This window comes from Astatotilapia calliptera, chromosome 7, assembly GCF_900246225.1.
Source record: "Astatotilapia calliptera chromosome 7, fAstCal1.2, whole genome shotgun sequence".
In the NCBI taxonomy this organism is placed as follows: domain Eukaryota; kingdom Metazoa; phylum Chordata; class Actinopteri; order Cichliformes; family Cichlidae; genus Astatotilapia; species Astatotilapia calliptera.
Genome location: NC_039308.1, coordinates 57753449 through 57770541, shown reverse-complemented (window position 1 = coordinate 57770541; position 17093 = coordinate 57753449). Strand labels below are relative to the sequence as shown.

Sequence of the window (17093 nt, the reverse complement as noted above, 5' to 3'; positions counted from 1 at the left end):
TCATTTTTGTAGCCTCTGTCTTTGACAAATGAATTTCCCCTTGGAATCAATAAAATGTAACAACATTAATACTATACAAAAATATATAATTAATGTATTTATTTATTTAAATAATAAGCGACATGTTTAGGCAAAATGTGATGGTTTTGTAGCTTTTTTGACAGTGGCATTTATGAATGAAGTGTGTTTTGTCGCCTTTGAGGACGTGGCGGTTCTTGGCCAATCCAATCAACGATGCTCTCTTGAAGTGGACCAATGAACAAGCGACATCGCATTCGGCTTCTCGTAACCTGATTGGTTGATTTTTGTTCTAGCACAGGAAGTGCATGGGTGTGTTTCCGAGGGGCGGACGTAAGGCTACAGCGACGAACTTTGCAGAAGAAACCGGTGAGTACTCAAAATAAATTGGGTAAAATCTCTAAAAGAAATAGAGTGTATTTCTCCAATAGTGACTTAAAGTGGTCCGTTATGATGGTGCTGACTTATCCGCATTGAGCGCTTTAAATTGCAAGACTAATAGGGGGGAAAACTAGCGGTATCCTGGGTTAGCCAGTCTGCTATTAATGCCTCACCTTGGTATGGATGGTAACGGTCTTAGAAATAACGGTCACAAACTGTTGCTTCTAACTTTAATACAAAAAAGGCAAGATTTAAGTTGTCGAGATAAAAAAAAAAAAAGATTATATCACTTGCCACGCTAAAGCCAGTATAATGGTGAGCTTTTTTTGATCACAGGATGATAAAATGACCAAAAATTAGAATATATGGGATAGCAACCCGGCAATTCTGTAAAACCGTTATTAGGTGTGTTTTTGCCAGGTAAACTTACAAAGGTCTTTTAGATATGTGAACAGGTAGCTTAATCTCATAAGTTTGCTTTAAAGCTCAAATCTGTGGATGTTTGGAGCAAAAGATCATGCAGCATGTTTTGAAGAGAAATCTGTACTCAATTGCCAGTTTATTAAGTATACCAAGCTTTACGCCGTACAGTAAAAGACAATAAACATGCTCCATTAACATGTTTTGGTTTAATACTTTGTGTGGAGTGACTGTGTAATATGCTGGGAACTGTCGAGTAGATTATGGTAATAACAATGTGTGGAACACCAGCTTCCAGAAAGCAGCAGTAGAACAAATAAAGTATTGCATAAGCTGTGAAAGATTAGCAGTACTCGTGGTATTTGGCTGCCCTTTGAGTCATATACTGGCAACCAGCAATGAATGAATGAAATCAAAAGACAGGATTAGTACTGACTGCATGCTTTCATGCCATGATAAAGAAATGGGTTTAGGAGGATGACAATGGCTTTTTGGTGACTTTTTTTCTCCCCTCCAAACTCCTGCTCTAGACGGTGCTTGTACGTGCACAGGATGGAGCTGCGGCCACTCATCATGTGTTTTGCTCTCTGCGTGGTTTACGCCACCAGCAAACCCACAGACAAGAAGGACCGTGTGCACCACGATGAACCTCTCAGCAGCCGAGAGCACGATGATACTGAGAACTTTGACTATGACCATGAAGCCTTTCTGGGACAGGAAGAGGCTAAGACTTTTGACCAGCTCACACCAGAAGAGAGCAAGGAGAGGCTCGGGTAACAACACTGTCTTCTGCTTTTTTTTTTTTAAGTCATTGGGGGATGTTTGTAATTACCTGAATACTTTGAGGAATTATGCAGATACAAATGAATCCCAAAATTGGTTGAAAAAGTAATTCTTGTGGTACATTTTGTTTTGATCATGCTTATCTGAGATGACAAAACTTTAGGGGGGGAAAAAATGAACCTTTTCTAATTTTTCTGCTCTTTCTTTCCAGCATGTTGGTTGAGCGTATAGATGAGGATAAAGATGGTTACGTGACTGTTGAGGAAATGAAGAAGTGGATCAAGCACGCACAGAAGAGGTGGATCTATGATGATGTGGATCGACAGTGGAAGAGTCATGACCTCAATGGGGATAACGTGGTGTCATGGGAGGAATACAAGAATGCCACTTATGGATACATTCTGGGTACAGAGGCAGACAGTTTTCGTTTCATACGTTAGCTTTATTTTTATAGACAAATGTACTTTGCCACTCTTGGACTCACACTGAAAAATGCTGTGTCTTCTGACTCGCAGATGATCCCGACCCTGAAGATGGCTTCAGCTACAGGCAGATGATGGCTCGTGATGAGAGGAGATTCAAAATGGCTGACCAGGACAATGACATGAAAGCTAACAAGGAGGAGTTTACAGCCTTCCTTCACCCTGAGGAGTATGACCACATGAAAGACATCGTAGTGCTGGTGAGAGACACACTCACAAAGGTGCTACATACTGAGACCAACTGGATATCTTCCTTATCCTTTCTCACTATGTACTTTTTTTCTTCTTCTTTTTTTTTAAGGAAACTATGGAAGACATTGACAAGAATGGAGATGGCTTAATTGACCTGGATGAGTACATAGGTGAGTTCTGACAGCCTACCAGCATCATTATTAGTTTGTACCACACGATCTTTGGTGATTGGAGGAAGCAAACCAACACACATATTAAGTTTTATTATATTTTATAGGCCACGTTGCATTTCTAGCACTTGCTTCATCAGTCAATGTGTTCCTGTCTGTTTGTGGTCTAGGTGACATGTACAACCAGGAGGGAGACACCTCAGAACCTGAGTGGGTGAAGACTGAGAGGGAGCAGTTTACTGAATTCAGAGACAAAAATAAGGACGGGAAGATGGACAAGGAGGAGACCAGAGACTGGATCCTGCCCAGTGACTATGACCACGCTGAGGCTGAGGCCAAGCATCTGGTCTATGAGTCTGATGCAGACAAAGTGAGTACTGTAAAATGTCAAAATTACTTATTTCTTTCATTTTGTTCCTTGTGACTTTACTTTTATCTGCACCGTGAGTTTAGGTATAGAAAGTGAAAGTGGACTCATGCCCACACTGGTTATAACATTTTTAAGTTTTTGAATATGTAGCAAAATTGACTTGACCTAGTAAATTGTTAAATGTGATCCCAAACACTAGTCGAGACCAGACCAGTCAGCAAGATCCTGATCAGCTCATACCAGTGTTCAGAAAATACTGGTGTATCTGTAATCAAAACTCAATTGGAGGCCTTTAAAATAGCTTGAAAGGCAGACCATTGTGTTAGTTCAAACATATAGGACAAACTGAATGCCTATAGCAGATGGTTTCTTGTGTTTCTTTTGTCAGGATGGCCATCTCACCAAAGCCGAAATTGTGGATAAGTATGACCTGTTCGTGGGCAGCCAGGCGACCGACTTCGGGGAGGCGCTGACTCGACACGATGAGTTCTAAAATCCGCCTGCCTCCAAAGACTGTGTGCTCTTCTTGTGTGCCACCTTTTAGCCGTGGAGTGTTTTTTAAACAAGATGAGCTTGCCTAATCGAACGCCACAGACAATAATTTATTTGATTTCTTGAATGTGTCCCATTGCATACACACACACTAACATTCTAAGCAACTTGCACACCATCGGCCAGTGTGAGCTCATGTTAAGCAATGCCTCAGATTGGGATATATAATGCCGGCCTTTGCTCTGCTTCCATACACTACCTTTTTTTTTTGCCCATGTCAGGTAAAGGACAAATCAGATATTATTTTCTTTGAGAAGACAGTTTCTTTGCATAGCCTTGATTTGTTGCAAAATGCTTCATGGAACAGAGTTTTAGTTTGTAGCCTACAGAGCAGCTTGTCACAGCATGTCATTCTGTAGTGCATTAGACTGAAGCAAAAAGCAGAATTTGTACCATTGCTCTGTAATTGGGCTCAAACTAAACTTTACTTGTACTTTGTTTTTCATTTCTTCATATTATTGTGATGCTGGAGTAACAGCTGTTTGTAACAAGGAGGTATATGTTGAATTCCAGTGGCAATGGAGACCATTTGGTCGAGTGCAATACAGTATCATCAGTTGGACCAGGCTTTGTTTGCTAAGCTGGGCCTAAACCTTCCACGTTAACAAAATCTGCACATCCAACGTGCTTCGTGTTAGCTGAAGGAATACAGATGAATTTAGGGACTGATGGATGCTTCGTCCTCAATGCTGCCTCCTTTCTTCTATCTCATCACCTCATTAGTGTGAGTGCGTGTGCGTGCATGTGAATCCGTGTGTACATATTTACTTGTATTCTTGATGACTTGTTTTTTTTGCTTTTTATTGTTACAGTTTTGTTTGATTCAGCTGAACTAATTTGTGTGCCAACCAAAATCTTTGTCCTGTTTTGTAAGCAATTTAGTTTAGAAAAAAATGACGTTTCAACATTTCTTTCCCAGATATGTTTGTCATGTTTGTACTATCACTACTAGCATTTATAACCACTGTTAATAATTTTTATGGTATTATATATGACTGTTTTTTACAAGCTCACTGCAGCAACAGCCTTTCACTAGTGACTTTACTGTAAATGAGTTGTTTAGCAAAGTGAGCACTCTAACAATCAGGTCCAGTTTTTGTGATTGAGAACAAAGTCTCAATAAAAAATTAAAAAAGGAGTGTTTTGGTTTCTTTATTCTTTTGTGTTGGTTAAGCTGTCAGAAGCTTTCTGCTGTATAACAGCTATTCTCTGGAAAGCTAAACATACCAATTGCTCAGTTACTGTCTTCTACAAACTTCACATTCCTAATAAATAATCTTATAAAACATTTCATCATATTAAGTGGAAGCTGAAAAATATCAGTGCTCGTATTAACAGTGAAGGAAAAACACAGTTCAGAATGTTGACCTGCTTGTTGTCTTCCTTCCACCTTCTTTTTCAGACATTCATTTTCCCTTTCACTATAATACCAATGTTGGTGTTTTTATATACAAAAGTGTCAGAACTGAGCTGAATCCACACAGTATTTAATGAATGCGGCGAAGTCACAAACTATTCAGAATAGGGCGTGATGAATATTAACAATTTATTCAGAAGCTCTTTTCTTTTGAGGTCTTTGTGATCTTTAGATTCACATTCACTTACCTGATGCTATTCATTAGGAGCCTTAACCTTTAAGTTTGTACAGAAACATGTTTTTTTTTTTTATTCTGCTTTGATGTACAAAAATGTGAGAAGAACAGGATTCATCTGCAGAATATTCAAGACTGAGTGCTGCCTGCTACACTGACAAACTTATTAAAGGAAGAATCAGTAGTATGCACAACCTTTCACCTTTTGTATCTTTAGATTTCTAGTGTCTATAACCATCTGTCAGTGGCCTTTAACAACGAAAACTGAAACCGTATCTTTAGACACGCTATGCTGAAAGTTAAACTATGGCCAATTCTGACCTGCCTTTATTTCTGAAGTAGCCCAATAGCATGAGGCTGCCACCAGCGTTTTTCACTGTAGAGATTGCATCAACCAGTTTATGAGTGTTTGCCTGATGCTGTGCTTGCAGTTCTTTCTAATGAGTTCAGTTTTGTCCTGTCAAATCAGAAAAAGCAAGTAAGTCCTTAAAATACTGTTTGGAAAATTCAAAGCTTGCTTCCTGTGCTCGAGTAGCTTCTGTAATTAAATTAAAAGAGCATTCAGTATAGCTAACTGTAGGAACAGTCCCTGTGGTTGTAGAATTTTTTTTTCTTTCTTTTTCCCCCCCCACATCACAGTTTATGAAGCCATTTTCCTACCAGGAAATAGTTTCTCCGGTTCTGTAGCTTGATAAAGATCTACAGAAGTTCCTTGGCTTTTTTCCCACTGACATGCAGTGTATGTTGACATAGATCTGAAAAGGTCCATCAGAATGGAGCCTTTAAGAGTAGATGAACAGATTGGGTACTGATGGCGCTGAGTGTTTGAAATACTGAGAGATTAAAACTTCAGATGTGTCCATGCCTGTTGTAACATGTGCTCCCCTGTTCTCTTTGATTTCAAACTGATGTTCCGTGATGAATGTACACATATTTTATACTAATTTTATGCTGTAAGTAAGTACATTCATAAGTGTAAATCTCTTCTCATCAAAATTCATAACGGTGTGGAACCTTAGATGCACAGGTAAGTGGCTTTTCAAATGTGGCTGTGCTTTGCACTGTGACTTTAAATGTAGATTTTGTACTTGTGTCATGTGATGGCAGCTGCTGGGGTTTTAACAGCTGCAAAAAGACGTCACTGACTGGAATGTGACCAGAAAATCAGACATTTGCTGTGATTATCCCTTTGAACATTCTGATTACTGATAAACGATCATTATCAAGTATGTGTTGTGCTCTTTGTTACAACATGTACATAAACTGGAGCTGCATTTATCCCTGTGGATTTAAATGTTAGCCTTACATAGTCCTCTGATATTACAGCAAGTGTTTTGCTTGTGACTAGTACACCCACAGCAACACCACCGACCCCCCATATTCAGCCTGGATGGAATTTTAGCAGCACTTTTCACTGAGATTTGTGTATATTTATCTTTTTGAAGTATATTTCACATATTTCATCATATTCAGGATAAACTCGTATATTTGGTTAGTGTGAAATGTTTGGACAACAAAATCTCAATTTATGCTTACATTTGTTTTAAAACAGTGTGTTATTTATTTGTATTGCATTTTCATGGTATCCTTATTATCTTATTTAGACTATGACTACTGTATGTGTTATGAATGGATCAGCATGGTGTATTTCATGCTACATGTTACACGTTACATGTTGTTTTACATATAGACTAATAAGCTACAACTTTCAAACCATGTGTCAAAATATCATGGAGGTTCCTCTTGTGTTACTGAAACATTATTCAGAAAAATTGACTCCAGGTCTTCAGTACGTCACGGATGTTCAGTAAGATTAGTATGTGAAGAGTCCAAGTCATTAACTTAGCCTCTTTGTCATGTTTGTGGGAGCCTCTGTGAGCATCATTCTGCTTAAGGAGGCCACTGCTGCCGGGGAGTGCCATCTCACTGGATAGGTTTCCTTAATCTGCAGCTATGCAACTATTTGGGTGAGTGGCACCATCAAAGCAACAGGACTCAAGATTTCCAAGGAGAACATTGCACTTTGGTTTTAATGTTGTAGCTTATTAGTGCAAACACATGCAGGCCTTTTTTTGATGTGGCCCTTCAAGTGCACTGTGTATACACCCAGTCTTCATTTATGCCTTCAGAACAGCAGAGCCAGCCTTTAGTGCTTCTTTGTTTCTCCATGATTTCTCCATCTTCGTCTTACCTGCGCCATCTTCTGTCACCCGCCTGCGATATCATAGTGACATCACTTACTAAATGTGATAAAAATGGGATTACAACGAGCCATCACTCTCAGCAGCTCTTCTTCGTCTGACTCCAACTCACCCTCACTGTTCTTGTCTGCATCTTCATCTCCCAGAAAACCATCATCATCCTCCCCCACCCTGCGGTCATCTTGGGTGTTTACCGAGTTTGTCGATGCCCTTCTTTCCTCAGGATGACTGCTACTGTCTGCTGTCCCGTCGAGACGCTCTGATTCTATTTCATCCAGTGACGTAGAGGGTTGGTACACCTCTGTGCTCAGAGCTACCGCCGTTCGCTCTGGTGTTTCTGGTGGCGTCTCAGTGGGAGAGGTATCTATATGTACCAATGTGGCCTTTAAAGGGACATCCTCTGGGGTGGGTGGGGGTGTGCTTGTCTGCCTGGGGATGGATGTGGACAATAAAGGCGAATATGAGGGCGTCTTCACGCGAGATTTACGAAAGGGTTTGTCAATTTCTGCTGAAGCGATTCGGGTACGACTGAATGGAATACTGGATTGAGAGGAGGGGCTAGTTGTTGGGTCAACAAGATCATCATTGGAGCCTGTTTGCATATCCGGGCATGTTACAGGTGGAGTTGTATCAGCGTCATCGGTTTCAGGGCTTGGGCTGATGTTAGATTGTTCCTCAATAGACTCCGGGTTTGATTCTGGTGGGATACCAGGGGTTTCGTTGGGTGGAGCAGCACCCAGAGTTTTATCTGTTGGGCTCACATTTGCAGGGGCTGTAAAAGTGGGCGAAATGCAAGATATGTTGGTTGGTGTAGAAACATTATTGTCAAAGGTTACAGTTTCAGTGGGGATGGAGCTGGTGTCAGGTACAGCTGTATCTGTGGGTGGGGTCGGTTCTTGACAGGGGGTACATCCTTGTTGGATGTAGATTCCTGGGTTTTCAGTAAAGCTGAAGGAAGGATTGTAAGTTCCATATTCTTCACTGCTGTAGGGTACTTCCTCCGTTTGTGGCATAGTATTATGATGACTCATCTGAGGAGTGATTACATTCATCAGATCAACACACAGAGGAATAAAGCTACTTTTTGCACAGAGATACAAAGACGGTGCAAGCAAATCATCCTGAGCAAGATTATTTGAATATGCAGATTGCCCTCGAGTCTCACAGACTTATAAAGTACTCTGAATATTCAAATACTGTATAAACTTTAACATTAGAAATAGTAGATTCGACAAGCAGGGTCCATGTGACATTTCTTGACCACACCTTTTGTGCGTGTTATTCTGTAATAGGAAGTTTGAGTTAAATCTGCAGATGAAGGCCATGAGATGGGTTTGGAAATTTTGGAACTAGTGAGGAAGTTGTATCTTGTATTTACATGAATTTTATTATTCATTCAGTTTTGTAAAACCTGATCATTTACTTTTAGCAGAATTAGAAGAGTTCAGATGTAAAACTGTAATTAAATCCCTTAGTTGGTTTTGGATAGAAGATAAATATGCTATAAAGGTAACATTAAAAGGACAAGCAGTTTTTACTACAGGAAAAAAATATGGTGAGGATACAGATAACTCTAAAACAAAACAAACAAACAAACAAACAAACAAACAAACAAGAGACCACTCACCAGCTGGAACCATCGTAAGCTCTGTGGGAGTAAATGGCAGAATATTTTGGATCACATTCAGACAAATAAAAAATGTTAATTTTAATTTTAGTAAATATTTTAGTCATAAATTATCTTACGACATTGGGATGTTTGCCTTGTGCTACACAGCCTCTCTCCAATGGGCCTCTCTTTCCCTTCTGTTTCTTCTTCAGCCACATCAGTATAGACAGGACACATCCAAGTGCAGTCATAAACACCATGCTCAGAAACAACGCTTTACCCACTGTGCAGCCGATCACGTGATCACCTCGCAGTGGACCATAGGGGACTGGGGCAAACAAAGTAAAACATGAAGAGGCTGTTTTAGTCTGCAGGATTATTAGCAATCAGCAGTGTATACAAGTGTGCAGATGGGTCACCTTACTTGGTTGCCCTTCAGGTAACACCTCCACAACTACGGTAGCAAACGTGGCATCACCTGATTCCTGATCTACAGCCATAACCTGCAAAGTATTTTAATGGCATCATTATCTTATTTACATGCATCTTTTATGAGACTTTCGTGGAAGACAGAGGGCAAGTGGAGCACAGAAAACATGATTCACATAGACCTAATATAAACTCGCCTATGTTATTAGTAACTACAGGGAGACACTGGTTGTAATATTTTAGCCAATCGATTTTACATTGTTACATATTGGTTACATTTCCCCCCACCAGTTCTTACTGTGTTTCTACAATTTTAGTATAGAAAGACAATGTTATTGAATATATATGAACTATTTTATACTACTTTATTTAAATTCTCTGTAATGTATGATTCAATTCAAACGGTTGTTTAAAAAGTGCTAAATGTAAGTAACACAACATAAGGTTTGTAGCCTGTACAGTTTCGAGGCTCACCTCCAGAACATATTCCTGTTCTGGTTTGAGTTCGCTGGTCTTGGCTATCAGGAGACCCTCCTGTGTGACTTGATAGATGTCTGTGTGATTGGATGTGGGATTGAACGTGAAGTAGATCATTGGATTGAAACCCTGTGAGTTTGTGGAGAAAAAAGGTGACGCATTACAGACTGCACTGACCATCGGCAGCATGGTTGTATCTGTGCATGTCACAGTGCATACTTGGTTAAAATCTTGGTCGTGTACATGTAGCACTAGTGCTTTGCTACCGTAAGTATCGACCAGAGAGGCTGGACTTTTTCCTGCTACTACAAAGCCACGATATTCAGGCTTGTCAAACTCTGGAGAAAACTGGTTCGCTGCCAGAACTCGGACCAACACTGTAGCAACAGAATACTTCCTGGGGTCGTTATCCTGATATGCCTGGGTGAATGACATAGAGACAAAAAGCCACAGTAATGAGATTGGTACTGAAGAAGACGTCATACATTTTAAACCTACCACTTACAGTGTGTTTGAGCCTTACCATGACCTGAAGACACAGCAGTGGAGTTATGAGCCTGTCTCTCACCCCTCGAGTGAGCCTCGTCTCACCTGTCAGCCTGTCCATCGTGAAATGTTCATCATCATCTCCTGCAACCCAGAAAAACCCAGTTATAGATACAAACACAGAACATTTTTAAATACTGATTTGTGTTGCTGGTTATCTTACCTGACAGGATGGTGTAACTCAGTGAAGAGTTGAGTCCTCTGTCTCCATCCACTGCATGAATGGGACCAGGAGAAAAGTCCAACAAAATGTCCTGCAATATTATACATATTTGTTCAAATCAGCTCTAATAAAGTAGTAACCAAGCCACTGGATCTGAGTCTTGTTTGAACTGTGACAGGGAATTACAAAAATGCCAGATAACATAAAATTTTTTGATAGAATCTAAATAAAAAAATAAAGGAAATTCATCATTTTTTAAATTTAATATCCTTTATTTTGTTTTTTAAGAAAATAAAGCTCAGAGCATTATCTTGGGTGTTTTGATCTGCTAAAACTAACATTTTGGACTTTGTCAGCTTTAAGTTTACCAAACTCTGAGCGACTGATAGCCACGCACTGTGTTGCTCTGATGACATGTGTGTGCCATCTGTGAGGGAGGGTTTAGCACCTGACCTCTTCCCCCTCAGTGACGTTGACCGTGTACACAGGGCTGGTGCAGATTTGATTAGTCTCCTGGAAAAGCCACGTGCAGGGCAGGAACTGTGGGTATTGGTCATCTCCATCTTGGACAGTGATGGTGGTACTGGTGCTGATATTGTAGTGCTCAGCAGTGTTCATTTCCTGAAATAAAGACAAGTCAAATATATTACACTGGTCATGAAGCATGAAATACAGTGAAGCTTTTCTTACAGTCTTACAATCAGGAGAACCAGTGAATCAAATCTTGATTGTATTTTTATTTTATTTTTTGGGATAAAAAACAATCTAGCAACATATGTATATATTTGCACAATTACTCACGTGATTAGAATCAAAGAAATATAAATTAAATAAATGTACATACTGAGGCATAGATGGTGACAGTAAGCACAGTTTTGGTCTCATAGTCTAGAGGCTTGGCCAGCACCACCTCGCCACTGTTTGGTAGATCAATTTTGAAATATTCAGCATCAGGCTGTGGAATACACACAAATACATAAACAATGATAAATTGTTTGTTTATGTTTCCAATTTTTATTTAAAAGGTAGAAAAATACAACTTACGGATGCCTGGTCAATTGAGTAAATGATGTTGTCATTATCGGCATCTGTGGCCTGGACAGTAAATACCACAGTATTCACTGCAGTCAGCTTGAAAACACAGACAGACAGAGAAGCACTTGAGGCAGCAGGAGTGGAATTTTTATTGTAATATACACATGCAGAGATTTGCGTGCGGGTATTTTTGAAAGCCCTATACCTCACTGATAATAAGAGTCTGGACTGTGTTTTCTGGAAACACAGGTGAATTATCATTCTCATTAAGAATCTTCACCAGGACGCTGTAAACACTCTAAAATAACAGCAAAAAGACACACATATATTCAGCTTTGAATCTGGAATGATACAAAGAGGAATTATGAGTAAAATGATGGAAGACAGTGTACCAGAAGGATGCCGTCCTCATGACATGTCAATTCAGCTATTAGGATGGGTCCCAGTGCCTAAAAGATGTAAAACAAGAGGCGACAGGCAGAGCTTTTCATTCAGTGATATGATAACATTGTTAAACATAGCTGTCAAAACCACACATTTCAAATGGAGTCCCTTTCCAAATCAGAAACTTTGTAACCAGAGTCCATCAAAGACACTTATAGAGAAGCTAAGCAGGGTTGGGCCTGGTTAGTACTTCTGTTGATGTTCTGTTGAACTTCTGTTGATGTTCAGGGTTATTTTTCAAATCTTAATTTAGGCCACTTCTCTTTATTCAGTAAACAGGACATAAGAGTCATGTGAGCACTCAATACCTGTCTAATAACATGAAACATTAATTTGTATAAAAGGATTTTAAATCAATTTAAAAGAATAGACTTGTTGTAATCATAGTTTTTAAGCTGATTTGTGTTGAGTTTTTGAGTTGATTATTAAATATGTAAAGAGTCTTTCCATTCTATAATGATTTATATAATATTTAACTTAGATTTGGTCTGCATTTGGATTACTTAATGCTATAAAGTATGAAATTATAACATTTCTTTCACTGCAGCAATTGCATATTTAAAATAAACACATAGATATGTGGAGATTTATGCATTGACTACTTTGTTAGGTGCTGCCTGTAAATACAAACTAATCAGCCAATCACATCAGAATGGGGAAGAAAGGTGATTTAATTGATTTTGAACACAGCATGGTTGTCTGTGCCAGATGGGCTGGTCTGGCGTCAACAATAAAAAAGAAGAAAATAAAATCCCTTATTAATGCCAGAGGTCACAGGAGAATGGGCAGACCATGCTGGATTTTGAAGCAGATGGTTACAGCAGCAGACTACACCTATATCTGTCAGCTGAGACTACAGTTTGCACAGTTTTAACAAATTGGACAACAGAAAATTGGAAAAACGTTGCCTGATCTGATGATTATCAATTTCTGCTGTGACATTCAGAATTTGATATAAAACAACATGAAACCATGGATCCAGTAATTTATGCTAGTGATGGTGATGTGATGGTGTGGGGGGTATTTTCTTGGCACAATATGGTCTCCTCGGTTTCAACAGATCATTGTTTAAATATCACAGTCTACCTGAGTATTGTTGCTGACCAACTCCATCCCTTTATGACCACAGCAGACCCATTTTTTGTTGGCTGATTCCAGCGGGATAATGCACCATGTCACAAAGCTAAAATCATGTAGTTTTTTGAATATGAAAGTGCATTCACTGCACTCAAATGGCCTCCACAGCTAACAGATCTCTATCCAACAGAGAACATTTGGGATTTAGTGTGACAGGAGATTCATATCATAGATAGATTCATATCATATCATAGATGTACAACAATCAACAAATCTGCAGCAACTGTGTGATGCTATCATGTCATTTGTTCACAGATCAACCCATTTCTTTCTGTTTATTAAGTTCAGGATTGTTGGGGTTATATGTATTATAAATATTATAGCTTCTTCCTTCTGAAGTTGTTTATCTCATTTTTTTTGTTTTAAATGAGTGATCAGCACATTGAAAGACTTTCTTGGTGTGAGAGAGAGATAATCTAGCTGACCCATTAACAGTTGCCATGATGTAAGAGGATGACAGTAAGAGAGGTTGGGTTTGGGCCAAGAAGGAGATAGTGAGGTTCAACATGTGTTTGTTCCAAATACAGTTTCCTTAGTGTGGCTCAAGGCCACTACAAAAAGTATATTACACATCTAAATATTTCTGCCTTGTAGACAGCTCAGTTATCAGTGCCATTACCTCTCTGTCAAGCACCCGGTCAGCTGACGTGTTGAGCCGGATGTTGCTTCCATCCAAGAAAAACCAATGTGCATCCTTTCCAATTAGGCTCCACTGCACTCCCTCCATTGTGGTGTCAGCCATTAACTCAGCAACAATCTCTCCCCAAACTGTGTTTTCTTTGATTGCTGCAGATACATTCTGGCCATCCAAACATCCACCCCAGCCTGACATTCCTGTGCCAAACACAAACACACACTTGAACACATAGACGGGGGGTTAAAGCTTCATTAAGTGTGACCTATAACTTAAGCTTTTGGCTTGACTGTGAGGTGGTTGCACCTGTGACTGTGCGAAGATACAAGAGAACCAGCAGCAAGCAGACTGGAGCCCTGGCAGTTGGTCCAGTGAGGGCCATTCCTGGGTTAGGACTCAGGAGCCAGTTCTGCCTGAGTCAAGGCAGAGAAAGAGCAAAAAACAAGTAACTAAACATAGTCATTGTTATTAGTGTGTCACATTCAGTTATTCTCTTTAGGTTAAGAGTGTGACATGATACCCAAACACAAATACACTCAACTCTGCCTTATAAATCCAGTTTAATAAATTTAAATTGGGTTTCAGTTGGGGTTTCTTCAATCAGAAAGAGCAGACTAGTAATAGTAATAGTAATAGTTAGCTACATGTTTCTCTAACATGCTTTCCTTACTTTTATTCCCAGTTCATCTGCAGACATGTAATCTTAACTCTACTCTGTCAGTGCTGGTAATACTCACATGCCTCCTGTATCAGGGATTTCTAAAGATTTTTTTTACTATTCATCAGTGTTCTCATTACATTGTCTTATATCAGAAATACTAACAACTCCCAAATTTTTTTTTAATCAGACTTAAGGAATCGCTGGATTTTTAAAAAAATTTTTTTAGCAGCATCTCTACCTTGACCTTGTTTACTATACCACCAAATAGTTTAACTGTGGGTCTGCGATGCTCTTGAGTAACTGTTTGGATCTGTGAGCACATCCCACTGAAATAACAACTTTACCATTTATATGAAGTAAAATAAACACACAGAAGCCTGCCTTTACACACTCATCTGAACAGTTTGTTTTATAGATCAAGATTGATCTGCCATCCACACTGTTTGATAAACTTCGGCTGACTGACCTGTTGTTGTCAAATCCGCTGAAGCTAGTTGGTCAGTCTGCATATCCTCCTGACTTCTGATGGACGTGGCATGTCTGAGTCTCAAAACCCCAAAAATCCACCAAACATGGTTAAGAAAGACAGAGTGACGCTTTCAAAAATAAAAATAAGTGACAGCAACAGGTAAAACACACACATACACACACATTGACACCACCCTCCCCACATACATTAAAAAGCAGACAGCAGCTTATGTGTGTCCGGGGATAAATGCCAGCTCAGAGGCTAAAGGCTGAGGGCGTGGCTTACCTGGCCAAAGAGGAAAACGCCAAAGAGATTAGAGATGACAGGAACCTGACAATGAGGTCAGAGACTGGGGTACCAAGTGAATTCAAGAGATTTGTATGATACTCTGAGACTCTTCACCTTTATAGACATTGTGTCTGGCAAACTCAGCTGTCAGTATTACAGCGCATAACAAGAACATCATTTTGTTTAGTACATTAGGTCTAGGATGGTCATACATAGATTTAAATTTCAGGCTGTGAGATAGTTAAGAAATTTTTAAATGATTCTAAACATTTTCTTTGGCAATACAGCTCGTCCCTGCTGGATTTGTTCAATTAGCAATTAATGTGTGACAACTAATAGACCCTGACAAGGGATTAGCTGTTCATCTTCTGGAGATTAACCCACATGTCTTTACACACTTATCTCAGCACACCCATGCAAAAACAAACAAACAGAAAAACAGAACCTCCCAAAACAATAAAATTAAGGAGTGTGTACACATACCTTTTGGGATCTGGACTGGGACAAAAAATCAGCCCGGGCATTTTGACTAGTGACTGGCCCACCATGGTATTTTAGGAAAAGCCATAAAGCCTTTATAATAAACTTAAACCTACACCAGCCTCCCTATTCTGGTATTCTAAACAGTACTTAGAAAAAACATATAACAACATAATAATAATTACATATACCTATCTAATGGGGGTGCAACGATACACAAAATTCACGGTTCGGTTCGGTACTTTGGTGTCACGGTTCGATATTTTTTCGATACAAAAAAAATGTTCATGCCTTTTTAATTTGTCATTTATTAAAATTATAAATATATATTTTAACTCAAAAGTACAGTTTTTAAATTTAATGTTGCTGAAACAAAAATAATTAAAAAAATAAATATATCTGATTGAGGAATCACTCATCTTTGGAAAAGAGAGTTTATTACAGAGAAATGGCTCTTTCCAAAATAAAAGCTATACTATACGCTTCTTCTGGGCTATATTCTCAGCAGCATATTGTAGCGGGTCAGGGCTGTTCGGGGTTCTGTTTGTACAGTTATGTTTTGTTTATGTTGCCATAGTGACGGGTGACGCCCTCTTGCTGCGACGGTGTGTCCTTCCGGGGTCAGAGGGCGCCCTGTGTGTTGTTGTTGTTGTTGCTGTGCGGTTACCGCGCTGAGCAGTTAGCTAGCGGCAGTGTTCTTCTGCAGATGTCAATAAACGGCTGTGCTCCCTGGCTAGCTCACGGGAAGCAAGACCAAACAACACCTCCGTCTCCTCGTTGTCTGAGCTCGCCACATTGGTGTCAGAAGTGGGATGATGGTGGCACCCCATGTTCTGACCCGAGTGACTTTTCCCCCGCCTGTCGTGACCGGCGGTGCGCCAAAAGAAGGCACCTGGATATTTGCAAAGTGAAAGCAAAAAACAAGCGCAAATTCAAACGCGATTTCAATATGTCACATATTGACAGTGGCTCACCGATACCAATGACATAATTACCCAGCTACATTTCCGAAAGAATGCAAAAGCATTGACATATATTTTTCCTTCCTACAATAGCCCGACGGGCAGGGCAGAGATAGATTTTGGTAGCCCGACTGGAAAAATCGCTAGCCCGATTTTGCAAGCCCTGTGTTACAGGCATGGCCCTTTAAGGATGAAGCCTGATGGGAAATGTATTCGGGATGTGTGTAGCGGGACTGCCTGGTGTGTGTGTGTGTGTGTGTGTGTGTGAAGAGAGAGAGCGGAGAAGGGGAAAAAGTAACGGTTAGCTACAGAAGAGACGGAAAGAAAATAAATAAAAGGAATATAATAACTCCCTCGACAGCCAGAGTTGTGTCGGCGATGCTCGCTGCGAGTAAACTGTTTCAGCCCACTGTACGCTGTGTTCATGCCTTAGAGAAGAAATAAAGTTCGGTGAAGCAGTTTCCTACGCCTCCTTCGATCTTTTTGCTAGCGGAGTTGACCTGTATAGTAAGCTGTTGCCGGCTACGAGTCAGTTACGGAACCTTCAAGTAACTGCCAGAGGTTTCCTTACTACGGTTCGGGGCCGCGGATCTGGCGC

At 39.9% G+C, this 17093-nt stretch overlaps 2 protein-coding genes across 2 annotated transcripts; one reads left to right on the top strand and one right to left on the bottom strand.

Moving 5' to 3' along the window:
* The first annotated feature begins 304 nt into the window (after window positions 1-304).
* calub (calumenin b) lies at window positions 305-4506 on the top strand. The gene is made up of 7 exons (XM_026176083.1): window positions 305-387; window positions 1350-1592; window positions 1814-2007; window positions 2118-2284; window positions 2386-2446; window positions 2617-2816; window positions 3205-4506. The coding sequence occupies exons 2-7, from the start codon at window positions 1372-1374 to the stop codon at window positions 3307-3309; spliced, it is 948 nt and encodes a 315-aa protein (XP_026031868.1). The 5' UTR covers window positions 305-387; window positions 1350-1371; the 3' UTR covers window positions 3310-4506.
* A 391-nt stretch (window positions 4507-4897) lies between these two features.
* LOC113026862 (cadherin-related family member 5) lies at window positions 4898-15152 on the bottom strand. The gene is made up of 16 exons (XM_026176082.1): window positions 14763-15152; window positions 13942-14048; window positions 13621-13835; window positions 11813-11869; window positions 11626-11718; window positions 11430-11516; window positions 11230-11340; window positions 10839-11006; window positions 10386-10476; window positions 10200-10306; window positions 9896-10096; window positions 9674-9805; window positions 9195-9273; window positions 8908-9098; window positions 8789-8809; window positions 4898-8192 (listed from the first exon to the last, which is right to left on the bottom strand). Exons 2-16 carry the CDS (start codon window positions 14015-14017, stop codon window positions 7194-7196), a joined length of 2628 nt encoding a protein of 875 aa, XP_026031867.1. The 5' UTR covers window positions 14018-14048; window positions 14763-15152; the 3' UTR covers window positions 4898-7193.
* Between the last annotated feature and the right edge of the window lie 1941 nt (window positions 15153-17093).